The sequence below is a fragment of the Alosa pseudoharengus genome, unplaced genomic scaffold, assembly GCF_046254945.1.
Source record: "Alosa pseudoharengus isolate Yale_2024_CS ecotype anadromous, Long Island Sound unplaced genomic scaffold, YU_APseudo_1.1 YU_APseudo_1.1_scf_13, whole genome shotgun sequence".
Lineage (NCBI taxonomy): Eukaryota > Metazoa > Chordata > Actinopteri > Clupeiformes > Clupeidae > Alosa > Alosa pseudoharengus.
In genome coordinates this window covers 21618374-21646240 of record NW_027468598.1, presented here as the reverse complement: position 1 = coordinate 21646240, position 27867 = coordinate 21618374, and the positions used below count along the sequence as shown (strand labels likewise).

The 27867-nt window shown below is 44.1% G+C and overlaps 1 protein-coding gene across 1 annotated transcript in view; it reads left to right on the top strand.

The window, feature by feature from the left end:
* clmpb (CXADR like membrane protein b) overlaps window positions 1-17023 on the top strand; it is a 64529-nt gene extending 47506 nt beyond the window's left edge. The window contains exons 2-7 of the mRNA XM_076282536.1: window positions 2975-3132; window positions 5652-5847; window positions 8366-8533; window positions 10007-10123; window positions 11076-11223; window positions 12378-17023. Of these exons, the coding sequence (XP_076138651.1) occupies window positions 2975-3132; window positions 5652-5847; window positions 8366-8533; window positions 10007-10123; window positions 11076-11223; window positions 12378-12720 (1130 nt within the window). The 3' untranslated portion in view covers window positions 12721-17023. The remainder of the gene's footprint in view (window positions 1-2974; window positions 3133-5651; window positions 5848-8365; window positions 8534-10006; window positions 10124-11075; window positions 11224-12377) is intronic.
* Window positions 17024-27867: the final 10844 nt, after the last annotated feature.

The window sequence follows — 27867 nt, the reverse complement described above, 5'->3', positions numbered from 1 at the left end:
AGCTGGGGGGTAGGGTATATTATTTTAAACATTTGTATTATTTTGTGCTGAACATTACAGTATGTCTTTTTGGTAGCTTCTTCCCCCTACGGAATACTTTAGGAGTAAATAAGGGCATTCAGTAAGACTAGTAATTGTAAGCACTTTTGGTAAATGAATCGAGCATTTCATTTGAATTTTAATTAATTTGAGTGAGGTATTCCTTTCAGAGCGAGGCAGGATGTTAGATGGGATTGATGGTAGTTGATTTGGACCTGAGCCCAGTTGAGAGTTAGAGAGAGAGAGAGAGAGAGTTGGGAAGAAGTAGGGAACTTTTTAGTTCTGCCCAGGATTCATAGCCTTGATTACTTTATTATGAGCCATAAGGGCTTTGACGTCACATGCTTTTAAATTAGCACTGGTAATTAAACCCTTCAACTTGCACACCCGAGGGAGTCCAGGCTCTGTGAACCGGCTCGGCCATCTCATTGGCCAAGTGGGCACCAGAGTCCATCAATCACTCAGTGGCGGCCCCGGCAAAACAGATGCGGGGGGGTTGACGCAAGGTCTCGACGATGGACAGGTCGCCACCCACGTGGCGGGGTCAGGGGTCGCACACGCATTCCGACAGATGAGTTGACAAATGCCGAATCACTCACTGTCTAGACACAACACACTTAAAGTGAATGCCACCCCCCACCCCCCACACTGCGTAGCGCCCGGGCCCCCGGGAGAGTGTCTATCTTGTCTCTTTAACGCCGAGCGCTGAGTGAGGGATCAGGCCAGACACTCGCGGCCTGTGGAGAACCTCGTCATGAAGAGGCTATAACACCAATGTCATAATATTTACTTGACCAGGGACAGGTTCCAACACTCAAACTCTTTTATTTCGAGCAGTGGGCGAGCGAATCTCCAGCTTTCCCAACTCTTTCTCTCTTTTTCTCTCCCTCTTTCTCTCTCTCTCTCTCTTTCTCTCTGGCCTGCACTCGCTAGCTAGTGCACTTCTCTGTGGAAGCACTCGAGTTACGGCAGATTAGACGTGCTCGTGGAACTAATGCCGGAGCTCCAGAAATATCCGCCTTGTTTTGCACCCAGCGTAAGCCTGGGCGAAAAGCATGCAGCCTAGTGGCATTGTTTGTGCTTCACCACTGCTCCGCTCCGGCAGGTGGGAGGAATCACATATCCCATCTACCCCCCCTGGGACCCGGGAGGCTGCAAATCCCCCTGACGCCTGCCTCTAATTCCCCTCCAGCCGGCAGCAATGCCTGCCCCTCGGCCAGTAAACTAGCCCCGTGCCCCCTCCGGCGCTCCCGGGCCAACAGCCGTAGCCTGTCCTCTGCTTACCTCCCGTACCCAGCCGTTATTCGCCGTTTCAACCATCTCTCCATCAGAAGCAGACAGAGTACACAGCTTCATTACTTGAGTAAAAGTACAGATACCCTTTGCTAAATTTTACTCAAGTACAAGTAAAAGTACAACAGTCAGATGTCTACTTAAGTAAAAGTACTAAAGTACTTGTTTTTAAAAGTATCAAGAGTACAAGAGTACATTTTCTATTGCATTACTACTGCCACAGTGCTTACATTTATGTACAGAAACATCCTACATGGAGTTATGAAACAATGTAATGTTAATACCTTGGAGAATGTAAAAGGAATTGAAAGTAAAATCAAGTCATTTTCATCTTTTTACCATGTTGCCAGGGAATGGCAGTATTTCTAATACATGTATTTTAAATACGTATTTCAAATACAAAATACTATTTTGTAATGGAAACACTTGAATGAAAACTATCATTAACTTGTTCAGAAAATTGAAATAGTCTGGCGAGGTGGGGCCACAGCTTGGCACATTCCCGGGATGGACCTGCTGCGTCTTCATCCATTGTTTCGTCCATGGTTTCATCTCTTATCTAAATCTAACCATGGAGTTGACTTTGGCGGAAAGCTGAAGGTGATTGCTGATAGGCTGTCCCAATCAGTGGCGCCTGCACAATCCAATCACGTTTGAGAGGGAAACAACAAATTGAGGGTTTCCGAGATTTTTATTTTTTCCTTTTTTTTTAGAAGTAGTAATGGGTACTCACGGTTATGGATAGAAATGTAGTGGAGTAAAGAGTATAATATTTGCCTCTCAAATGTACTTGAGTAAAGTCATGACTACTCCCCAAAAATGATACTCGAGTAAAGTACAGATCCCTCAAAACTGTCCGGCTCTGCTCTCCATACCAAACAGACACTACTTTGCCCTTGTTTTGGTTTTCTTGGTGTACTATATGTCCTCAGTCCTCATTTTTAAACAAACCAAAACCGAATTTTGTTCACGAAGAAGCTAAAAAAGATAGTAGTGTTAGTGCCTGTTTCAACCAGCCATAGATAACAGTCAATATGAGGCCAAAAGGTCACATTTGTTTTATCTTGTTCTATGTATGTGAACATACACGAGTGTGTTTAGATGGCGTGTAAATAGGCTGTTGTGGAAAGAATAAGCATCCATCTGTGAGAGCTCAGGCTTTTTTTTGTCTGTGTGACTATTGTGTTTTGATTTGTTTATCTCTTCCCAGTGGTTTGTTCGAGGCAGCGTTCCAAAAAACTTGAGGGCAGAAAAGCAAAGCAAATGCAGATCATAGCAAACTGGGGCACTGACCAAGGCGATTATAATGGGGGAAAAGAGACAGCTCTAATTGTGTTATAGGGGCATACTCCATCAGCATTTTCACTGTTGTTTTCATCCTAAGGAATGGATTGCTATATCGCTTTTCCTTGCAGCCTTTTCTTCTAGTCTTTGCACAGCAGCAGCAGCTCTGTTGTTCTGCAGCATAGTTGTTTGCCAGACTCGATCATAAGAGTATTGTCTCACTTCTTTGTTCTCTTTGTTCTCCTCTTCTCGCTTCATCTCTCTCTCTCCCTCTCCCCCTCCCTCTCCATCTCTCTCTCCCTCTCTCTCTCCATCTCTCTCTCTTTCTCTTTCTCTCTCTCTCTCTCTCTACCTGCAGTGCTGCTGAGTCTCCTGAGTGCCAGTGCCCAGACGGCGCTGATGAAACAGGTTGTCGGGGACAACGCCACACTGCCATGCCACCACCAGTTCTGGCAGTCCAGTGACTCGCTGGACATCGAGTGGATCCTGCAGAAGCCCAATGTCAAGCAGCGTGTGGTAAGCAAGACAACCTTGACTCTCCCACAGTCCTCCTTCTTCTCCACTTCCTCCTCTCTCTCTCTCTCTCTCTCTCTCTCTGTCTGTCTGATGTATCATTCCATTACGCTCTCTTTTGTCAGTCTCTCGTTCCCCCATTTATCTCACTCTCTTGTCTCTGTGTTTATCTTTCTGATTCATCCGTTCTCTTGTTGACACTGCAGTCATTTCCAAATTGCCCTTGCCTTTTTCTCCCAGACACATCCCTTTACGTTGAGTAAGACACAGTCAAACATAAACTTCTCACCACTGCGGCATATGTGTACATGATCCAGCCACTTCCAAATGCATTATCATCCTACATTTATGAGCTAAACTTTGCAGTAGAAGCATTCCAGTAGCATTGACATTGATATGACATTTTTCCACTTCCCTGTTATATTTCATATTTCACCATCATTGCCTCTGATTTACCAGTGCACACCATCCTTTCTGTCCCTCATGAGCATCTGTACAGAGTGTTTTTTCACCTGCCTACTCATAAGCCTATCAAAGTCCCGATCAAAGTCAGAGCTTTTAGCCGTAAATCGTGTTCTCCACGCTCTAGTCCCGTCTGGAAGCGACAGACCTCGAGAGTTGCCCACCTGCAGCACATTTTCCCCCAAACAAATGCAAAAAATCTCTCTATATATAAATAAATAATCAGGCCTTGCATCTCTCCCTCGGAGTGTAAACACAGCTGGAGAAAAGCTTCATGCGCCGCGAGGCAGATTAACATGTGACACAGCTCAGCCGAGAATGTTTATCTCATTGAATTATGACTCCTCAACTTAAGATCATCTCTAATGTGTGCAGTAGCCAAAATTTAGCTTTTTTTTCCCCTGCTTTGTTTTTTTTGTTGTTGTTTTTGTTGTTTTATGCTGTTTCATTTTTTGGTGTATAGCCGTGTATTGCTCCGCTCCGTGGAAGTGAGTGAAAGATCAAGTGTCTCGTGTGTAATCTGAGACGATAATGAAACTTGTCAATCCCCAACAACTCCTTGTCGAGAAGAAAAGCGATTGTCCTGCCCCCTTCTCTCTATGCAAGTCATCTCTATGAGATGGAGATCTGTTGATTATCAATTCGAGATTTAATTCCATAAAAGCCTCAGAAGAAGAAAAAAAAAACACAACAAAAGAAACGAGTAATGAGGAAGGCTGTGGAAGGTGCTCACATCTGAGGCTTACCGGGTTTGCGGAGGCAAGCGCATGCCATTTAATATTTAACACAGAGATAACATTGAAGGCGCCATTAATTAAAATCAAACGTCTGAAAATTTGATTAGGAATGAGACTGTGCCGGTAGCGGAATGAATAAATCATCTATTTTATTGCGCTGTGAGTCCGTGAGTCGAAATGGAAGAGTGCAGCTTGTCAACATGTGGCCTATGTTAGCCGGAGTGTTGACTACACACCTTAGGAGCGTGGAGTTTAGGGCCACTCACCTGATCTGTGGCAAAGCATACACAACTGCAACCTAGGAGACCATGACACAACACCTCCACTGGCATCTTCTTAGCTGAACATGAGCCTCACACTACACATATAGTAGTTATTAATTTCACATACACCATTTCTACTCAAAGTAGCTGTTTATAGTCACTATACAGTAATAGTTGTATTATTTAGTTTATGATGGCAAATACACACCACACAATCCCTTTGGCTGGCACACACACACACACACACACACACATTTAAATGAGAAAGAGATAAAGAAAAGTGTGACACAGTCACAGACACACACACACACACACACACATAAGGTGCCTGCAGCAGCGTGGTTGGCGTGGCGTGGCGTGCAGTGCTGCGCGGTGAATGTGCCCGTGCTTGTGTGAAGTGGGCAGTCATTATATGCAGGTCAGGCAGGTGGAGCCCGTGCGGCCCCGTTCACCCTGATGCGCTTTGGCATCGGCGTTTAGCACTACCTGTCTGCCCGCCGCCCGGCGTGCCCGAGAGCAGCCACCCTGTGACAGCCCCGCTTTCATGTTTACAAGCTCCGCCAGCCCCATGCACGTGTGAGTGTGTATGTGTGTGTCTGTGTGGGGGAGAGAGGCCCGTGCAAGGCCTCAGGTGGGCTCAGGATACACTAACTGTGCATGATGAAAGGGACAGAGAGGTGAGCACTGTAGCGCGGTATAAACATTCCCACAGGCACCCACTGTTAGACTGCCCTGTGTAGCACCTCTGCACGGTGTGGTGCAGCTCAAATCAACCTGGGGTTTAGCGTCAGTTCTACTCAATCCTGTCGATTCATTTTAACTCAATTCAACTCAGTCCTTACAACTGAATTCGATTCAGTCCTTTCCATTTATTTTCAACTCGGTTATTTCAGTTTAATTCAATTTCATTCAATTTAACACATGTCCTTTCAGTTGAAATCAACTTAGTCATTGTCCAGTCAATCCACTCCAACCCAGTGCATTATTGACATCAAAGATAGCCTGTGGTCATACTCTCTGACCCCTGCACCCCTGATCCCCCCCCCTCTCTCTCTCTCAGGTCATCACCTTTTTTGGGAACAAGGTGTACAAGATGGAGAGTGAGGACGGCCGTCTGTCCTTCGCCGGCGACTACCTGAACGGCGACGCCTCGCTGATGATCAGCGACCTGCAGCTCAGCGACTCTGGGGAGTACACCTGCAAGGTCAAGACTGGCGGGAAATACCAGTGGGTCCTGGTCAACCTCATTGTGCTGGGTGAGTCCGGCCCCAGTGGCCCAGCGCGGCCATCAGGCCGACATTAGTCCACGACAACAACACTACATTTCCTTGGGCTCTGACGAGCTAATGATTCAATTCAATTCCCGCTCCTCCTCGTGATTCAATTTCTTTTCCATTTGGTTCTGCGACTGCTGTTGACCTCAGCTCTGTCTATCTCTTGTTTATCTGTTTTTGTTTGTTTTTTGGCGTGTGGGTGCAATATACAGTGTTTTTTTTCCCTATCTTAAAGAACTGTCACACTCACAACCAGGGTTTTGAATTGTGTTTTCCCCCTCTCCAGTGGTGCATTTGAATCCATTTTTTTTAATCTGTTTTAAAACATGAAACACAGTATTAACAGCTAATGCTGTTTGAGACTTTGAGTCTTTTCTCTGCTGGTTGCAAAACAGTTTAGCGTCACTCTAAATGAATCCCAGACAAGCCTACTCAGATGATTAACTTTTTTTTTTTTACTTGGATACTTCAATTATTTAACGCCTGTTTCCAATCTCTGTTGGCCCTCAGTGCTAAAGCATTTCCAATAATACACAATCATCTGAGACAATGTCCTATCTGTGTGAACGCTGAGCCTTGTGGTTTTTGCTTTCCCCTTGTGCATGGCGCTTACCAGGGCAGATTCGTGCTGTGAAGCAGCCTGGTGCTGTGAAGCAGCCTGGTGCTGTGGGTGAAACCATTCGCAAGTAGAGCTCATTTGAAGGACGTATGGCGTCCGGAGTTGCCAGGAACAGCTCAGAGCTTTACGGAGAGGAGGCTCGCTGGACGCGGACCGCAGGAAGAGGAGAAAAAAAGAATCGTTTATTAACACATCATGGGAGATTAGCTCATCTGGCTATTATGGGCCCCTTAATGGAATGCTCTGTTAATCTATCCGCACAATCTGACCCTCGTTCTTTTTTCTCCGCCTTCCTTTGTCCGCCCGTGAAGACATTTCGGTGAGTTAGCACAGAGGTTTTTACAAATCGCCCCAAGCTTCGCGGTGACACTCTCCATTCTAAGGCATGAGCATTTGCATTTTTCCCTCACCATGCAAAGATAATACCTTGGCAGTGGCCCAGTATGTGGTGTCAGTGTCTGTGTATGTGTGTGTATGCGTGTGTGCGTTCTTGTGGGAGTGTGTGTGTGTGTGGCTCGGTCTCGTATTTTGCTGCTTGCTGAGAGAAGTAACTGCTCCTGACAGAGGTGTGAGATAGAATGCTAGAGCCCAACATTTTCCTCCCTACAAATTGCTCAGAGAGTGTGTGTGTGTGTGTGTGTGTGTGGGTGGGTGGAGGTGGTGGTGTTGATGGGGGGCATACTATATGTAGGTGTCTATTCCTATTTGTACAACTGGGATTGTCTGGTGTCAGAAATGCCACTTGCTTTTGCTGTAATGTACTTCAGATTTCTACAGTGGCACAGTCATAACTATTCTCTAGCGAGGACAGAAGAAAATAGATAGAACATAGTAAAAATGAAAAAGAATAGAATAGAATAGAATAGAATAGAACCAAACATAACTATAGCTCAAAGGCCAATGCAGTGGTGTTGATAAATAAATATTGTTTCGGCTAAACTGCACCAAATCAGAGGAGAGCCCCGGGGACTGCAGTGTTGAAACGAGTGCAGGTCTGAGAGTGGAGGAGCGGCGACCCTTGACCTCGGCGGTGCAGGCGGGGGCTGCTGCCTGCCACTCCAGCCTTGCCCAGCTGGGCCGCTCCCTTTCCCTGATCCCTGTCACTGCTTTTAATGAGTCAGTAAATTCAGTGCCGAGACGAGATGGGGCTCCGCGGCCAAGCTCACGCCCCCCTGACTGCCCATCCCTCTCAAGCCGCACCGGGGGAAAGCTTGAGAGGCCAGCAGGGCCAGGAAAAAGGGCAGAGAAGAAAGCAACACAAATCCAGACCTGTGGATGTCTCTTAGCGTGATTGATTGCTGGTTTGGATCCCCTTTTTGTGGCGCCACAGGAACATAAAGTGTTTTTTCGCCGTGCTTTCAGGCACTCAGGCCGTTAGGAGTGTACGGTATGTGCTGCCAGAGATATTGCAATAAAAATGTTGCAGACGTGTCTTTTGTCAGGTATCTTGCATATCTCATAGATGCTATCGACTTCAACAGTGGTTATGCTTTTTATGGTTTGTCTTGGCAGGGCTAACTGGATTTAGCCTCCAGGCATGTTAAGTGTCCCCTTGTCTGTGTGGAAATGCCTGTGTTGCTCAAGTTGAGGGCGGATGTTTTTTATTTATATTGTCCCCTGGCCGTTGTTGATTTTCTTGTACTGCACAAAGTGTCCCAGACTCACATTCCCTGCTAGATTTTCTTTTTTTTCTCTTCACTGAGTATATATTTTGAGCAATTCCACAGTCAGAAACAAGATGTTGGGTCCAGTCCAAACTCACTCAAGCTTGCAGTATTCAAACAAAAGACGATGTACAGATAACATTCAAGCAACATGCAGTACATAATTCTGTCCCTGCATGTAGTTGTGACCAGGTGTCTGCTTCCTGTCCCCTCTCAGTGAAGCCATCGAAGCCTCGCTGCTGGATGGAGGGTCGCCTGGTGGAGGGCAGTGACGTGAAGCTGAGCTGTAAGTCGTCCGACGGCTCCGACCCCATCTACTACAAATGGGAACGAGTGCTGGACAAGGGCAAGAGCACCGCCAAGCTTCCCCCCCTGGCTCTAGTGGGTGAGTGCAGAATGTGTTACCAGGATTCGAATGGCGTGGTGTAGGCCTACTGGAGTGTGAATGGTATGAGGAATGTTGATTTCGACACAATAAATAGTGTTGATTCACTGTGAGTGGACTTTTTTCATATGTGAATAGTAATCAGTTAGTTATCTGTATGAATTGGTGTTATTTGTGATTTGAATGTGTCCAAATGAACAGCAATTAAAAATCATAACTGCCATGTTCATGACCTTAAAAAAAATAGACTTTCATTCTACTCTAATAAAATCACAAATAGTTAATAGTTAATAGTTAGCAACCATCTCCTTGGCCAGTTATGTTTACAGCTCATAGGTTTTATAATCTGCAGAAATTAATTATGGGAAAAGTTTAATTGTGAGGCTTAGCCACAGGCCCATAGCACAGTCTTGTCTTTGGGATTCCAGCACCTATTTACTTGATGGTAGTAAGTGTATTAGCAATGGAACATGGCCCGAGCAAAGGCTGAAAATTAACAGCCACCATGAAACAACACCTGTTCGCTCTAATTAGTTTTCATTGGACTATAAAGCACCTCACTGTCCATCATTCTTTATCACCCGGGGTTTGGGGTGGGAGCTTGGGGCATTGGTGGATTGAGTCGGGATGGGATGGGAATAGGTGTGGGGGGTGGGGGATGCTGTTACGTTCCTGTCAGTGCCGGATGAGTAAGCGACCCGGCGGATCGTTTAGGCGCATCGCTCTTCCAGACAAACACTCGCGAGCACTCGAGTTCTCAGAGCGCTCTCCACTCCCTCCTCAATCATGGGAGGTGGAGGAGGAGGAGAGGAGAGGGGGGGGGGTGGGATGTTGGATGCTCAGAAGACAGGCCCTGGCGCTTGCGGGCGCGCTGGAAAACATTTGCAGTTCGTCTCCTCTGCTCCCTTTTCCCCCAAGAGCCATGCATCAGAATGACACGTACGGCAGGCACGCTCGCTCGCTCGGCGACAGACAGCGCTCAGGCGAAATAGACCTGAGTCAGGTGAAGGCTGGCCAGCCTTCTCCGCTCAGCCTTAGCCCCTCACCCGAGAGCAGCCCTCAATTTGACAGAATCACTCCCCGCTCACCACGGACCACAGCCACAATGCCAAGGCATTCGCTCCGAACCAATGACCATAGCTGGACACATGCTGAGTTCAAGAGTATCTCATGAGATGGATAAGAGACAAAACATAGAGTGCTGATTTTTGTAAATAAGGACGACCTAGAGGCTGGATGATCATGATGACTTGCCTACTGATGATTAGACTTCTCCAGAAAAGAAATTGTTGCCCAATATCAGTGGGAACATGCCAAAGCCACAATACTTAGGAACATTGGGTAACATAGGAAAGTTGCCCCATGTGTCATCAGCTAAAACCCACACATAGTCAGTACTCTTGTATCCCAGGGAGGCTTCGCTATTCATTTCATGTCCTCTGATGTCCTCTGTGTTTGTTTCTCTCCTCACAGATCTGAAGAACCCCGAGATTGTGACCCTCAGGAACCTGACCCAAGACAGCTCGGGCTCCTACCGCTGCACGGCCAGCAACGACGTCGGCGAAGAGAACTGCATCATCGAGGTGCATTGTGAGTAGTCGGGGTTACACACCCATCTTCATTAAGAGCTGAGAGTCTCTTCACTCTCTCTGTTTCTCTCTCTATCTCTCTTTCTCTCTCGCTCTCTCATTCTGGGATCAGTCGCACACCCTTTCATCCTAATAGAGGATATTAGGGATCAGAGAGGGAGACAGTGATCCAGGATCAGTGGTTTAGAGCACTTCAGGGCAAGCAGAGCAGCCGGGACAGCGTGATGGATGAATGCAGCTTCCACCGAGCAGCGGAAAAATCTCATTTCTACCCCTCACCCCCCCGCCCCCCACACACACCTTCCCCTTCTCCTCCTTGGCTCTCCTTTACTCTCTTTCCCTCACTCTCTCTCCTTTTCTCTTGCTCGCCCCACTCTAACCCAACATCGGGGACTGAGTCCACTCAAAGGGTGGCCATTGGTCATTGCTTTCACTCAAATAGCCATCTCTCAATGTCCCCAGCTAATGGCTTTTGGGAAAGGTACTGTTGGAGAATTTAATGTTCGGAGCGTGGGGGAAAAGGGAGGTTGAGAGTTACATAAAGTGTAGCCGCCCGCCTGCCCGCTAGCTCACTCGCCTCGGTCGGCCCCTTCTCATGCCGTTGATTGTTTGAGTGAGTGTGCTGCCTCGCATGCCCGCCCCCATCCACTACAAATTACAGTGAAAAGCTCCGCACAGAATTATGTCCCAGTACAATCATAACCGATGGCTGCTCCCTGCTGTTAAATTAAATTTTCTCTTCATTCTTTTATTACATATTGCACATTGTGTCATAACTCTGAATAAACCAGACATAGGATACTGTTCTAGTGTTTTAACAGTTCAGCTAGAACCTCTAAGAGGGGTCTCAATGGCCTATTAAAAAGGGTTAACTTAATAATGCGGTGATTATTCTGACATTGTGGATAAAAAGTGTGTTGTGAGCTCTCGTAATCGGCTTGTATTGGGTGCAGATGTGCAGGGCATCGGCATGGTTGCCGGGGCGGTGGTGGGCACCTTCGGCTCCTTTGGCGTGTTGCTCATCATCCTCATCGTCTGGCTGGTGTGCCGCAAGAAGGAGAAGAAGAAGTACGAGGAGGAGGAGACCCCCAATGAGATCAGGTGAGACTTCTCGCTCGGCCGCACTGTGGCCGCCCTTCCCTCCCCTCTCTCCCTCCCTTCTTTTTACGGCTATTTGTCTCTCTCTTCCATGATCTTTGCTTCTCCACCCTTTTCTCTCGTACGCTGTCATCTAATAGTCTTTCACCTGAATTCACCTAAAGGAGCACTTACGATTTAACACTTAGCCGGGTGTCTCTCAGTGGACATTTGTGTGTGTGTGTGTGTGTCTGCGTACTGTGCACTTCCATGTGTGAAATGGCTACCACAAGGTCAGCTGCCCCCAATTGCTTCCCTATAATGCCCTCCTTCTCACAGCCCAGGGAACCAATCCCGCGCTCTGGTTCTGCCACCAGCAGCAGATCGGGGCGTCGACGTGAGGCTCAGGGGATTGTGGGATAGTATCTGGAGGGCCACTGCTCATCAGGACCCAGACCACAGCAGCTGAGGCAACCAGCCACATGCTCCGTAATGCGTTTAGTCACCGATCCTCGACGCGTGTGTTAGCACTTCCCATGTTCCTTGTCACAGTTTAGTGTCCGTGTGAATAATGCAGCTGGGTTGGGGGAGAATGACGCTGGTTTGAATAATGCAGACAGCCAGGCGGGGCCAGGGAGTGGGGGGAATGGCGCTTTTTTTACACGGCAACTTTCTGTTTATGTTGCGCGTTCGTTCGCGTCACCGTGGGGGGTCCCACCCGTGTGCCTGCCCAAGCGCTGAGCTCACCTGGATTTCCCAGAATTAAAGAGGGATTAAGGGTGTTGTTTTGTAGCGCCAGAGCCTGTCGTTGACACGGTCTTGCGACTCAGAACGCAGACCTCAATAAATAATGCATGGCCTATGACGTAAACGCCTATGAGGCTATGCTACAAAATGTTTGCAGGGTAACAGCTGAAGTGATTAAGAGTAGGCAACAGAAGTGATGTGAATCCTGCTTATCTGTAACATTCAGCACATACAGTATGTGTGGCACTACATATGTGAGTAGATGTGCGTGATGAGATGATTTGTGCGATGACGTCTGTGAGAGTGTGGGTGTTTGTATGTTTGCATGTTTTCTTACCTAGGTGTATTCTGCAAGACGATTTCTCTGCCCGTTTCAATTATTCATACATCTCTGTGCTGCTCTGTCCCCACCTGCTCTCTGTCTACCTCAGGGAGGACGCGGAAGCGCCCAAGGCCAAGCTGGTGAAGCCCAACTCGCTGTCGTCCTCACGCTCGGGCAGCTCGCGCTCCGGTGCCTCCTCCACCCAGTCCATGGTGCACAACAGCGCCGTCCGTGGCGTCCCCCGCCCCCGCCCGCCCGCCGTGGCCGCCCTCAAGGAGAACGGCCAGCCCCCCGGCTTCCCCCAGTCGCCCCCCACCTACAACCAGGCAGTGTCCAAGACCCCCGAGCCCCCGATCACCCCCAAGTTCAACTCACGGAACATGCCTGGAACGCTGGCGGTGCCTACCGGGGTGATGGTCCCAGCTCAGAGCAAGGCCTTTCAGACTGTCTAGGGAGGACAGTTCTGTCACCTCGCAGCCATGGCAAAACAGTGTAGCCCTCCCATCCCAAGACTCTCTTCTGAAGAAAGAAAAAAAAATTGAAAAATAAAGAATAAATGCAACCAAGATGAAAAAGAAACAAATCAAAAGATGGAAAAAAAAATGATTCAATAATATAAAACAAGAAGTTTAAATGAATGCATACTTTAACAAGGGAAAATGCAAAGTGCTTGCCCCCTTCTGAATTATATAAAATGAAAACGGAAAAAAAAGGACTCGAGTCATTTTCATTCTCGTCTCCCCACCCCACCCCAGTCATTGCAAAGGCTGAACTTTTTTCATTTAAAAAGTTTTTGGGTTTGTTGTTCTTGCTCTCCTTTTTTTGTCGTTTAAACTTTGAAGGAATGGGAAGGAAGCAATGTTATGTGTTGAAGCAGAAAAGATCCCCCAAGTGGCGTTTATTTATTTATCGAATCAAAGGGAGCCGAAGTCAAGAGCAGGTCTACTGCATAAAGCAAGGCAGAGCTACAGCGGTGGGGGTGGTGTATGTGTGTGTGTGTGAAGAGGGTCATAGGGGAGGAGGATGAGGAGATGTAGAAACGACAGCCTTTGCCCCCAGCAGGAGCTGCTAGACTCTGCTCTTCCACCCATCAACCAACCAGAGAAAGAGAAGTGGAGTGGAGAGAAAGAAACACTCTCTCTGCTCCGATCAGCCAAGCAGCTGAGCCAGCCCCACCATTCCCTGGCCGCGACCTCACCCTCAACCCAGCATACAAACTGGACGCTCCCACCCAGTTGGCTTACCCAAGTCTGTTTTTTGGCGTCGTCTTTTTTTTTTCTTTTTTTCTTTACCACTGAGTAGCGAAATGAAAACATCCACCTGAGACTTTAGCATGTACTTGAGAAAGGTTGCAGGACCTCTGTGGTGTTTCAACAGACATTCGCCCCACACACACTGCTGACTGCGCAGTTACAGGAACGTTTTTATCCATGTTTAGCCTCTGGACAGACATATTGTATACATTCTGTTTGAAAAGTCTTTTGTTGTGCAACATTTTCTTTGTACTGCAGGTTGAAGATTTTGGGCGAAGAGAAAAGGGATTTTGTTTGATTTATTTAGGCCTGTGTGGGATGGTATTTTTTTTTTTTTTTTGCAGACCATGTTTATTGAGATGACTGAATGAAGAAGTGCTGTTCGAGATGGTTCACAGTTTACTTATATAGCTTTATTTTTTCCTTCATTTTTCAACGGTACTTCAACCAAAATCTGACTGATATGCTATGAATGTGTAACAAAGATGGACACTATATATTTTCTGTTTCTATTTCTTTCTTTCGTTTTTTTCTTTTTAAAAATAATATGTAAAGGTAATCCATGATAGTGTTAAGGCACAAAACGACCTTGAATATTAATCTCACAATAATGTGGATGTGTGAATGCATAGTGAGGGGAATTATGTACAGTGCAATGTGTGTGCACCATGGTACTCTCATTGGGGGTCCCGTGACAATGGGCCACCTCAAGATGGCTGTCTTGTTGTCAGGACGACTCCTCTCTTCCTCAGCCAGACCCTGGCACGAGTCTATACCTGTGTCCCTGAAGATCCCCTGTAAGACCTTGCACAGTGCAGATAGGATACAGAAGTAACTTGAGAGAGAGAGAGGGGGAAGGGTAAAAAAAGAAAAGGTAGAAGGACAGCTAGCCTATTTTTGTGTGCCTTTGTATCCCACCCAACACCAGACATTCAACCCCCCTCAACTGTCCTTTTTGGTTATTTAATTTCCTGTCCTTATCAGGCGGTACACAAACAGATGCGGAAGTTAAAGCTTTGGCCAGAAGGGTCTCTCTCTGTGTGTCTCTCTATCTCTCTTTCTCAAGCCTGAACATCAAATAAGTACATCAAACAAGCCGAGCCAGTGCTGCGAATGCCTCTGCCTGGTCAAGCAGAACAGAGATGGACAGAAAGAGACACATTGCGGAAGAGAGCGGGTCTGTCTTTCAGCTATACAGTCATCTGCAACACATGAATAATGTACATTCTGTAGTCATAATGCTGTTTTATATTGTACATACAGATAGATATACGCACAGGGTGTCCTTTTAATTTAACCGTAGCAGAGGGCAAGCGCTGGTCTGGAATGAGGACATTAAGAGGGGGAAGTCTTCTAAAAAAAGGGGAAGGCTACTGATACGCCCTCTGATTCAGCGAGTTAATTTCTTAGGGTTGTTATTAGTGATGTCATCATAGCTACCCTCATACTAGTAACTTATTAAGTAAGCAACCAATAACGAATCATGTAAAGAGTGAGCTGAACAATCAGAAGAGGTTTTATTTGAAATGCAACACTCTGACTTGAGATGTCTGGGTTTTTTTTGTTATTGTTCATCTGCTCTGTTTGACTTTATATGCCTTTTTCAAAACAATTTCGTTTCACCAGCAGCAATCTTCACAAGTGACTGTGGTGTGTGTGTATGTGTTTGCGTGCATGTGCATCTGTGTATGGTGTGTGTGTGTGTGTGTGTGTACGTGTTTGTGTGCGTGTGCGTCTGTGTGTGTGTGTGTGTGTGTGCGTGTGTGTTTGTGTGTCTGTGTACGTGTTTGTATGCATGTGCGTCTGTGTGTGTGTGTGTGTGTGTGTGTGTGTCAGTGTGTGTGGGGCGGAGCTGTCCATAACTCATACAAAGCCTACTCTGTGGAAACCAATCGCATGCATTCCAGTCTGTGGTGGTGGTGTGTTTCAATATAGCAGTGCTCTGTTCTTTCCATGATTTAACTGTCTCCCACAGCTACAGTCTGTAATTGCGTATTTCACTTCCCGACAGACACACACTCATTTACACACACATGCACTCTCTCTCTCTCTCTCTTTCACACCCACCACAAACATAAACATGCACTCCCTCCATTCCTGACAGGCGTCACCCTGTTGGTCCTCTTTTCCTTCAGAATAAACGTGATGGATGGAATGTCGCAAAGGTTTAAGAGTGAGTGATAGTCGCCGTCTCCTGACGGGAGCACAAAGGAGGCCTTGTCCCCCGGACAGAGCCCTCGGAGACGAGCCCCGTCTTAGCCCCCGCCGTCCAAACAAGGGGGAACCTGTATAAACAGAAGAGCAAAGCAGGGACAGGGCAGGAGTGGAGCGTAAGCACTCCATCCCCAGTTAAGGGTGCGCCAGGGCCAGGCCAGCTCTCCAAGGCGTGCAGGGCCCCTGGTGCTTGTCTGACAGTCTTAGAGAGAGAGAGAGGGAAGAAAAAGAGTGAAAGAATGCTTGTGTTTCAGCTTTTTTTCCCCTCCTCTCCTCCCCCTCCGTCCTTCGACGGGCTCGTTGAACGTCTTCAGGCAAGCAGCAGTCTCAGGTGGCATATTCGCTCATTTTATGAGCCCTCGATCGCTTCTCTGGCCATCTGCAGCAGGCAAACCGGTGCGATTTTTCACACAATTAATCTTTTTGGGGGTGGGGGGGTGGGTGGATGTCGGAGCACCGTGGAGATTTCAAATGTGATGTTTTTTCAACCTCTTGTCTACTTTCCACTTTACTGCTGCCAGTGTTTCAAGTGGTACTTTGCATCACTTTGAAGACCTCTTCTTACGAATACAAAACAAAAACAGAAAGCTGCTGAAGTTCTTTGTTCAATCAGTATGTTTGATTACGTTACAAAAAAAAAAAAACAATCCTATGTAGCCACATTATTCTTTTGGGAATTGTTTTTGTTGGCCACTGCATTCTGGTACGGTTTTAATGATTCCGGATTGAATCCTCTGCCTCTACAGAAAGACCGAATGTGTATCATAAGGAAAGTAAGTTGGAAATGGGGAAGCCCTTCCAGCAGTTAAGCAGTGATTGCTGCATGTCTACAGTGATTGAGCAGACATTGGGAATGCTTTGCTTTGGTGTTTATACCTGTATTCTGCTAAAAAACCCTATAACTGTAAATATATTATGGGCAGTTGTTGCAATCATAGTTTATTTCTCCACTTTCATTTTTTTCTTGTCAGGCTCAAATGGTATGATTCTAGGTACCATGCTATGTTAAGTTATGAGCACTTTTTTGTTTTGGTTTAAATTGTTTGGTCAAACTCATCTGGAGATTTGGATGGAGAATCTACTTTTCACAGTGAATTTAAGGGAAACACAAACTACCATTATTATTATTTTTCTTTCACTATTAATTCCCTTTTGTTTTTGTAACCTGTATGTTTGTTTGAAGAAAATCCATCCATGTAAATATGTCATTCACAAGTAAAAAATGTATATTTTTACGGATTCTGAGTTATTACGACTTCATTTGCAAATAAAATATCCAATGACAAGTTATCTGGCTTGGTACTGTTTCATTCAGATGCACAAATACTTATTTGGGATTGATACAACATTTAGTGGTAGTCTGTCTGCTGGTTTGGAATGGCAATGATCCAAGCATTTCTAAACTAGTCAGTTTTCTACGTTGGTATCAAATTCTCAACACAGCTTAAAATGCAATGACATAATATAAGCATATAAACTTATTTTTTCTTGACATACACTAATATATTCTATATTTTACACAACCACTGTTTGACACTAAAGATTTCAATTATTCAGTGTATAAACCCTGTTTAATTTTAAATGGTCCACTATTCATAGTCACTGTCATGCATAATATATATAACAATTTTATGGGAAGATTTTGGCAGTCGTCATTGATATTCCTGTCTCTGCTATTGATTTCAGTCTATAACTCTTTCAGAAATGTCACACCAAAAATAGTTCTAACATTACCTCATTTAAAAGTATCATGTAACACAAGTTTGGATATTTATTGATCTGTTAATTTCATAACATATTAGGTTTGAGCAGATTCATTAAATACAAACTCAAAAGTTTTCTCACAGCATGCCATCCACACCTCATGACAGCAATCTCAGGATGAACAGTGAGCTGGTCGAAGAAAAAGGGAAAAGTAGTTTGTAGGTGTTTAGTGAAACACCTTTGGAGTTTCAAAATTACCTTGTCCTTTTGAAAGAAAGCAAAATCAATAACACAGTGGGCTGGCCACAGTGTGCGGACACAAACTAAAAGAAATACAAGCTAAATGTTCCAGCTGGCTTTTGTAGGCAACATGCACTAAAGCATATGACAAGAAAGTCAAAGAACATTTCTTTATTATGGCCAGTTCTATGAGATGACTAACTCAGCAGTGTGTTTGGCACAGAGTCCTTGTTCTCTCTCTTTGTATAAATTTATCAAAGGTACCGGTATTATGGAGATAAATTATGCTCGGAAATCGAGCACAAGTTGTCTTTGTGTCTGTGGTATCTTATAAAAGTGTGCCCCCTAGTGTTAGTGAAAGTGTTAGTGTCCCTAGGAAAGGGGAAAAGAACACTTTTAATGGATTAACAGTCTGCTTGTAAACTCAGCTAAATAAGACATTGAATATTGACTGATGACTTTACTGTATATTCATTAAACACAATGATTCTGCACTATGTTTCTGTAAAGCACAATTGAAATACCCCTGTGTTTGAAATGTGCTATATAAATAAACTTGACTTGACTAGAGAGAGAGATTATATTACATTGTGTATACCGGTACTACTGTGTATAAGACTGAAAGTAACTCAAAAATAGGCACCCTTCATGAATGTACTATTAGATAAGGATGGAAAGATATTATTTCCTATTATTTCCATGCAAGTAAATCCACATTTCAACATTTCTTGCATTCTGTGCCATTTAATTCTGTACTGATTTACATGTCAGACCATCCAAATTGTGAGAAAATGCAATAAAATCCCTGTATCTACACAAAACATTTTAGGAGGTTTGTCTTTTCATAATGCCTCGGAGACCATTTGCGATCCATCCATCATAATACAATTATAAGCTTTATTATGCAACACCTAACCTTGTGGGTGACCTTCAAGGAAAGCAACAACCTAGGGTCAGTTTTTGGATGATAACATTAGAGAGTGAAATGATGTCAATCGGTGCAGTTTTGAGTGAGACAGAATAGGCATTTACAACTGAATTGAATAGACCTACGGTTGTTGTTCAACCTGAGTCCCTTTAGGCTTTAAAATGGTACACTGAAAGGTTATCGTCAAAAGCTGAAACTTGTCTGATTTGCATTGAGGCTTTGCTCAGTTACAACCCTGCATCTAACCAATCCCTTAGAAAGAAAGGTGTAATTAGCTATTAAAACGAGTAACAATATTTTTTTTTTTTATTAACAACTGATCACTACTACTATACAGAGAAGTAAACTTCATTCTTTCATGGTTCCCGAAAAACGCATAGCACTTTTTTTTCTGTCTTCTGTGGTGATTCTCAGTGGATAATGAACAGTGTGCCATGGCCCACATTTAAAAGTAGATTTCACTGTCTGACGAACACACTAATTACAGAGCCACCATAAAGTCAAACGGAGAGGTTAATAAGATGCTATTTTTAACAGGTGCTTGGCATTATCCACTTTAAAATACAGACATTATTCCACTTGGTAGATGCTCAATTGTCTCAGATTTACTTCTTCTTATTAGGGCTGTAAAGCTTTGGCAGTGAAGCAAAGGAGTAAGGACACCTTTTTTAACTCAATCTTTGTTAGAGAGAGATGTTGTATCATTGCCTAGCAAATGTTGTTTCCAAGAACAACACCATAATAATGCTAGATCTTTAAAGGTGTAATATTGAGATGTTTCAAAAATGCCTTCAACAATGATGCACTGATGAAGGCGCATGTGAAACCGAAGGCTTTTCATTATTTTTTCAGAATTACATCATTATAGCTTTAGAATCATCCTCCTTTTGATGTGAAAGGCTTAGATAGCCTAGGCTACTGCAAACTTAAAGAGCAGCCGAACCTACTAAGGCTGTATCCATGGAGTCAACATGGCATCAACTCCTGCCATTCTATTATATGTACAAATGAACACATGGGGTGATATGTGTATGTTTTCTTTTAAAAAATAATGTATATAATATAGTTTTTTCTCATTTTCATGTGCCATTCTACTGTATCTTATGCCATTGATGGTTGAACAAATTACTATTTGTTCACTATAATCTATATGCACATATGTGCATTCATTGGTATAAAAAATAAGTCCAGATATTGTGACAAAGTATCAAATATGTTTACATGATCACATAAGATCATGTATGACCCCCTTGTAGTAGCTAGTAGCACTACCCAGTTAGTTAAATAGTAGGCTAGTTAAAATAGTTAAATAGTTACCCATAGCACTGATCAAATGCAACAGGAGATGAAGGGGGCCTGGGCGGAGACAGAAGGCAGTGCTACACCTACTTTTATCAATTGCTATTTCATAATTTCATGGTATTCTACAACTTTCACATACAGTAAGCGATGGCTCAAGAGAAGATTATTGTGCTGTGCTTCAAACAATGCCGCGTGCCTGACTGACATCTCCCAAATTTCATCCCAGACCGTTGTGCACGCGCACCTCTGTTGCCCCCCCCCCCCCCCCCCAACGCATCCCCGACAGGATAGCGAGGGAGGGGATGTGTAGCCTACCCGTACACCTGCCAACCGACCGACTATGCTATGCAATGTAGCCTACTTAGAATATGTCCATTCGATCTCAACATTAAAATGGGATACGTAGCCTACCTACAAACGGTGCAGGAAATACGTGTCAGAAATGCCAAATGAATGAAAGCCTGATGGCAAAAGGACTTACTGTAGCTCAAAAAAACATACCGTTACCGCATAAGTTTTGCTGAGGAGCATCCACGCCTGTGCCGTAGGAATGGCTTTTGGACATCTCATTCCACAGCTCAAACTGGAGGAGCCTGCAGAGGACAGTCTGCTCAAGAGTCTTTCCTTTCGACCTTTCCAGCAGTTCCAGCACCAGCGCGGGAAAGCGAGCTCCCCCGGAAATGTCAGAAAGCAACATTCGTAAGTAGCCTAGATTTTGGTCTGACGTTTATGAGAAGGGGGAAAAACGGAGGAAAAGCTCTTTCGTTAGGGCTAACACATAAGTAGACATAATATTCAGTTCCTCACAGTGTCACCTTGTTTAATTTCACTCAGAAGTTGTTGGACCGCCATCCAAATAAATAAATAAATAGGTAGCCTATAGGAGTGCAAGCCAGCCAGCACACAAATTAGTAGGCTAGTTTGCAAGTCCTTGCATTTGCCTCTAAAGTTGTTGCCGAAAACTTTAGTTGGAGCAACTTTGCTGCAAGTTTTAGATTGTTGTCTCAGCCAATTGTTGTGCCTGTAATATACTGTGGTATTAAAATGTTTCTGTGGATGATCAGCAGAATCCATTTCTCATAGTCATTTTAATTTTGTCTTGATAAATGTTCTGTTGTTGTACATTATTTCAGCATAGTCGTTGGGTAATAAAGAAGTCTACAATGAAGTATCAGACTCTAGTAGGTTGTCTGATACATCACCATGTGGTAATACATCAAACACTGCACATAATGTGGGACATACTAGGGGAATAGTAGGTACCCCTTATAAAATTACCCATTGGTGCACTTGTAGTAAGCACAATCACATCATTTATTTTTCTAAAACAGTTTGAACCACTTCTCAGTATAAGCTCATTTGCAGACAAATTTCATCACACTGATGTCCAGTCTCCAAAATGACATGAAGGGATTGAGCCAGCACCAAGTCTCATGTGTATGATCTGCTTTTAAATTGTTCCCTTTTGCTGACAGGCTCTCTGGGTTATTGATTTTTTTATTCAGGTCTTGACACTGGATTTGATCCGACATTAAAATTGGAAGTGACATTCGTTCTACTTGGAGATATGTGATATGGTTGCCTGCCTACAGAAAAAGCAATAATTGGAGAGCTTTCTTCCTCCACCCCCAACCCCCCCCCACCACCCACCCCAACCAATACAACACAAATGGATCCATTCAACTGACAGTAAATCTCTTGGCCGACTGCAGCAGCCATGTTTGAGTTCATAAAGGAGTCCTGCTCTCTCTCTCTGTCTCTCTCTCTCTGTCTGTCTCTCTCTCTCTCTCTCTCTCTCTCTCTCTGTGGGTTAGACATCTCATATTAAACAGACCTTTTCTTACTTTGCTTGCATTTCTCCACCAAATATCTGGGTATGGGTTAAACTGAAGGTCATTCGAAAGTCCCATATCCCAGTCTACAGTACATTCAGCTTGTCCCCATTTCCTTGGTGTCAGTGGCGTCGAGATCGCTCAGTGAAATGAGAGACATCTGTGTGAATCAGACATGTAGCACAACGAAAAAAGTAGTGTGATATTCAAACCACACTTAATTTCCCCAACAGCAGAGCTATTTGGCAATGGCACATAACATCAACAACTCTGATGGTGCATTTTAGAGCCCCTCCCACCTTTTAAATGATTGCTGCTGTTACTCAAACTTTCTTAATTACTTGAAACAGCCTGAGTGCTTGTGGGTTTAAATTTGCTTTGAATGCTTTTACTCTCCTGCGGCAGCGAGTAGTGCTGCATTAGAGGGCTCTTAGTCAGCTCAGCCGACAACAACGATTCACTTAGACTCAGCGCGAGAAAAAAAAGAAAGAAAGTCTGACCCTAATACCAACTCAACGACACCTCAGAGAAGCTCAGCAGACACGGCACAAGGCAAGGCAATGACTGTGTCAGAGAGGAAGAGGGAGAGGAGAGGGCATTTAGAGGAGAGGTGGTGTTAAACTTGGGGTGTATGTCTTAAGAGGGAGGGGAATAAAGCAGAGAATTAGGGCCCACAGCGAGTGTGTTGAGTGTTCTTGAAAGTTCACTAAAAATTATGGAGGCCCTTAAAATTGCATGGCATCTTCAAACTTTCATGCTATTGTAAAGTTGATAGAAGCACTCCACCAGAAAATATATAATAGCAATGGAATTCATACTATTATTACTATTATTATTATTATTGTCATTATTATTATATCCTTTGTGGTGTGGTATGGAGAGATAAGCTTTACTCATTGGTGTCGTAAACCCTACTCTCATGATTGCCAGTGCATAATTGTCCTCGCATCAGATCAGTAACAGTGTTCGGATGCCAAAGTGAGTGAGAAGCAGGGAACGTTAACTGTGTGGGAGTGAGAAAGGCGTTGACTAAAGGCTGCAATTACGCTGAAACTATGGCTCACCCTTCGTGCTTTGTTCTAAGAAGGACTGCATGGTATGTGTGTGACCTTCTTAGTAAGTGTGACAGATTGTAATACCTGGTCAGCTGTTGGCATCAGTGAGCGGATTTATGGCCTTTTAGGGAATATCAGTCACATACACACCAGGGACCAGATGAAGGTCAGTGTGTGTGTGTGTGTGTGTGTGTGTCTTTCTGTCTATCTGGCTGTCTGTTTGTCTTTCTCCTCAAGTAGGTTGGATCCTGGAGGCATCTCTCAAAGATAGCAATTTGCATTTGTGTGTGTGTGTGTGTGCGTGTGTGAATATGGGAATATAAGTATAAGTATGTATTACATTACATTTGGCTGACGCATTTTTAATATATACTCTTTTGATCCCGTGAGGGAAATTTAGTCTCTGCATTTATCCCAACCCGTGAATTAGTGAAACACACTCAGTACACAGTGAGGTGAAGCACACACTAATCCCAGCACAGTGAGCTGCCTGCAACAACAGCGGCGCTCGAGGAGCAGTGAGGGATTAGGTGCCTTGCTCAAGGGCACTTCAGCCATGCCTACTGGTTGGGGGTTCGAACCGGCAACCCTCCGGTTACAAGTCCGAAGCGCTAACCAGTAGGCCACAGCTGCCCCAAATGTGGATGTGTGTGGGAAAGAGCAAGTTTGTGAGAGAGTTTGGAAGTTTTCCCAAGTTCACATGTACTTTGTATAGGTTCTCTAAGCACAGTTGGGTGACGTCACTTATGTTGATGTTTGAAGTATTATAAAATAAAACAGAGAGATAGCTCACCCCTCCCTCCCACTCCCTCCTGTGCAACTGAAACTGTCATAAATGCGCACGCGATTGGCTGGAACGTAGTCTGTTATGTTTCATGGTCCAGGCTGGACCAAGCTGTTTTTGTTGCGTTTTTTGGAGCCTGGGCTGTCCACAGAGGCCGTGTTTTTTTTACAGCGTATTCAGGGGACAGGCAGCTAGCGGATCGTGAGGAGATGTTTGCAAAACATTTTCTAGCCTAGTAACAAGACTTCCAGAACCTTTAAAGAATTGTCTCTTGAGAGTGTAAGTGCACTGACAACAGTAGAAAGCATCATGATAAAAGGGGGGGGGGGGTGGTAAACTGCTTGGCTTGTCGAAATATTTATTTGACCAATTACTTTTTCTATTTTAAACTACGCGATTGGGGACTATCTTCCTACCTTCTTTTGTGTGTGTGTGTGTGTGTGTGTGTGCATGTGTGTGGTGCAGTCACCCTGCCGCAGGCTTAGGGATGTGAAGGACACTACTGAACAGTGCGATATGGCAGTAAACGGACTGGCAAACCTCAAATGTCCTCAGTATTCATGAAAGCAGCCTCGTCCCCAGATAATTTCTAATCCCAGCCAATCGTATTAATCCTTCTTTGTGCACACTGTGACGCTGTACCCCTTGCAGCCGAGCACTAGAGGCATTTTTTTTTTTTTGCTATTGACCTCATTTTTAGCCTGACCCTTTTTTCTTTCTTCACTTAGGCTGTTAACTTACTTAATTCGTTTCTTTGGGGAGGACATTTTGTTAGGACAGGACTAAAATAATCTTCATTTTCTGTTTTCAGACCGGCATAAACCCTGCTATGTGTAAATGGGAGCATTTGGTACTGGGAAGTCTTATTGTCTGTCTGTCTGTGTGTGTGTGTGTGTGTGTGTGTGTGTTTGTGTGTGTGTGTGTGTGTTTGTGTGTGTGTGTTGAGAGAAAGTGGAATAGAACATTATGTCCAATATTCCAATATATGGTTTAATGTTCTGCATTATGTCCAATATTCCAATATGTGGTTTAATGTTCTGCATTTCTCATTAGTGGGTCACTTTGATACTAAAAGTATGATTCTATGTAATGACTGTATGATATCTGTACTGTCCCTGTGTATATCTGTGTGTGACTGTGTTTAGAGATAAGCAGGAACATTATGACTTTGCAGTGTTTTACTGTTCTGCATGGCTGCGTCAGTAGCTATCTGCTCCGGATTGCCAGGCTGCCACTAATCAGGGTCTGATTCAGTGTAGTCCATGTGAGATGGGATGACCAACGCCATCTCCCGTCAGCCTGGAAGGATACTTAAACTCTAACTATTTCCTTGTCTAGTTAGAGCAGCTGATGGATCTTTAGGTGAAGTCATGCTGTCTCTCCCTTGATGCGCATCATTGTAAATAAACTCTGTTCCTGATTTTTCATACTATTGGTCTGACTGGGTCTCTATTAAATCTATGGTATCAAAATGACCATCAGTGTGTATGTTTTTAATGTGACAGAAAAGGTAATTGAGAAAGAAATAGAGAGGGGACACCGTATAAAGTTTTACTACACTAGCAGTCATTCTGTCCATTCCTCTGTGTGTACCTGTGTGTTTCATATAATCAGTGAGCCAGGGTCTGGATATTCAGTTGGTTTTAGTGCCTTAAAGACATCATTACGTTGCCAATTAATGGCAGAGGTCAAATGTCTTCCCAGTACCATCTCTACCACTGCTCCTCCTCAGTTCAAAGCTGATGGAAATAAGAATCACTGTATACCAGAAACCTGCTGTTCAGAACCCACGGGCCTTAGGCCAGAGTCAGTCCATCATTTTCACTGTGTGAATAGTTCTCCCTGGTTTAATATAAAACCTGCCCTGTAGTGCTCTGATCCATCAAACCCATGTTATTTAAATATACAGTATGACGGAGTCAGTAGAAGAATTTTTTTAGGTGATTGTTGGCAGCCTTGGAGATTAGTTACACATGCCATCTCTCCATTTATATTATTTTCCTGCAATGAGACCGATTCATTATTTAAGATATTTATGAAATATTTATGAGTTCAACCTCTTCTAGAGGAGATTTGAACAGTAGTGTCAGGGAAATTATGTCAAATCTATTGTAGTTGCTGTGTGCCCATAGAATCCTACTTTACTGAAGGAACCTATAATCAGGAATTAAATCATGCAGATGGATAAAGAGGCAAATTATCTCAGAACCTTGTTATTATTTGTTTGCTTGAAATTGCTATTATATGTTGTGCTCTTAATGATCAACGTGCATAAAGGAGTAGAATGGTTTCAGTCTATCACTTCTAGATATAACCGCCATATAGTGGCCTACAGTATGTACTGGAAATGACTGGATATAGCTGTCACTGTAGGCCATATTTACTGAATTTGTTACATGATTTTGGTTTAGAAGTATTTTCTCTCATCCTATTATATGTCTGGGGTCCTCTTCTACCTATGTGTATAGAATTCATTACCTCTTTAGGTCAACTCTTGTTTTTAAATGTGCTACAAATAGTGACTTGACTTGGCTTGACTTGACTATGATTTTGGTTTATTGCCATAGTTTATAGACTATAACTATCGAATTAATTCAGTATTTTCGGAATACAAATTATTCTTGACTATAAACAGACTGACTTTTAATAAGTGTCACCAGTCGTCGCTTCAAGTGATGTTGCAGCTTTTTAGTTCTGCTCCGCTATCAGGCAGTCGTCATCTATCTGACAGGCCTGCTCTGCTTAGCGGCAAACTGCACTGAAAAGCGGCCATATGGCAGGCGTCACGTTACAGGGCTTCAGGTCCGTATGAATAAACAATTATGATAATGCTGCACACTTACAGTCAATTATCATGGCATCTTTCGGGCAGGCCCTGGTTTGATTGCTGCATATTTGATCAGCACCTGGAACACATGTTCTGTCGTGTAATGCTGGCAGACAGCAGGGGTGCGGCTGCCAGTTGTGTTTGCTTGTCAGAAATGTCTCTTGGACATCTCCGTTAGTGGAGGTTACAATGCAATCATTACCTGCCAATAAGCCCTCAGGCCCTGGTTGTAATGCGGTCGCTACAGTACCTGCCAATAATCACAAAAAAATGTTTGTACCTGGAATCACTGTCTTGCAATGTCTCAACACTTTGTGTACCCGTAATCATTTCCTCAACAGCTAGGTCAAACTGTGTATTGATTTCTGATTGGATGAGGCATTTCATGAGTGGCGATATCTCAGGACATCCCCACTCATACTCTTCACCGCTAGTAATAGCTTCACATTTTGCACTGAATTATCCAGCGCCTGGTGACATGTTTCAAACTGGGAACACTGATGATTGGCTAGGCCCAAACGTTTGTTACCTATTGTTTCAAGACCTTTTCGCCACTTTTAATATATTTTTGATATCATCCATTCAGCTGGCTGAATGTTCAATTTAGCATGTGATGTAATAGACAAGCAACTATTGTGCAAATATAGCCTCTCTCACTGAACTTGCCAATGAAGTGATATGTATAGGATGGCAGAGGATGAACTAACAACTAACAACAACAACAACAACAACAACAACAACAACAACAACAAAACGATAGAAAACAAAATGTGATGTCTTAAAACAAGTTGGTAATGGAACTCTGTTGCCAGCAAAAAAAACCTTGATATTGTTTTTCCTGTGATGTTGACACTCTGAATATTCTGGCGAAGTTTTACCTCCATGAGCTGATACTCTGCAGTCACACTGTGACTTCCCCTTCACCGACAGTCATACACTGAACAGTAAATCATATTTGAGCAGCGGACTATTGACTTTGTGGTCCCATTGTTGCTGTACTGGAGCATGTAGTCTGCTCCCTGAGATGGGTGATACTGTATGTGCAGTGACTGCACAGTCACCCTGCTGGCATGCTGGAAGACATTCACTTACTCGGAAGACTTAAAAAGGCACAGTGACAGTGAACTCTGTGTGGTGACTTTGGTAGATTATTTAAATGTGGTGTATATCTACCTATCTATCTACCTGTCTCTCTCTTTCTCTCTCTCTTTCTTTCTCTCTCTCTATCTATCTAAACACACACGCACACATACTGTAAATAGTTTGACCTGGTGGCATTTGTTGACCTTGACCTTGAAGAGCGAGCACTGAATCCAATCCTGTTTCCCAATCCAGTCATAACGTCCCAGTGCACTTAATCCCTAGCTGCTCACTGCCTGTCACTTGCAAGTTAGGTCCTGTGAGCTTTCCTTTTCCACTTTGAAACATGTGCTGCCCTCAGCTAACTCTCCCCGCCATAA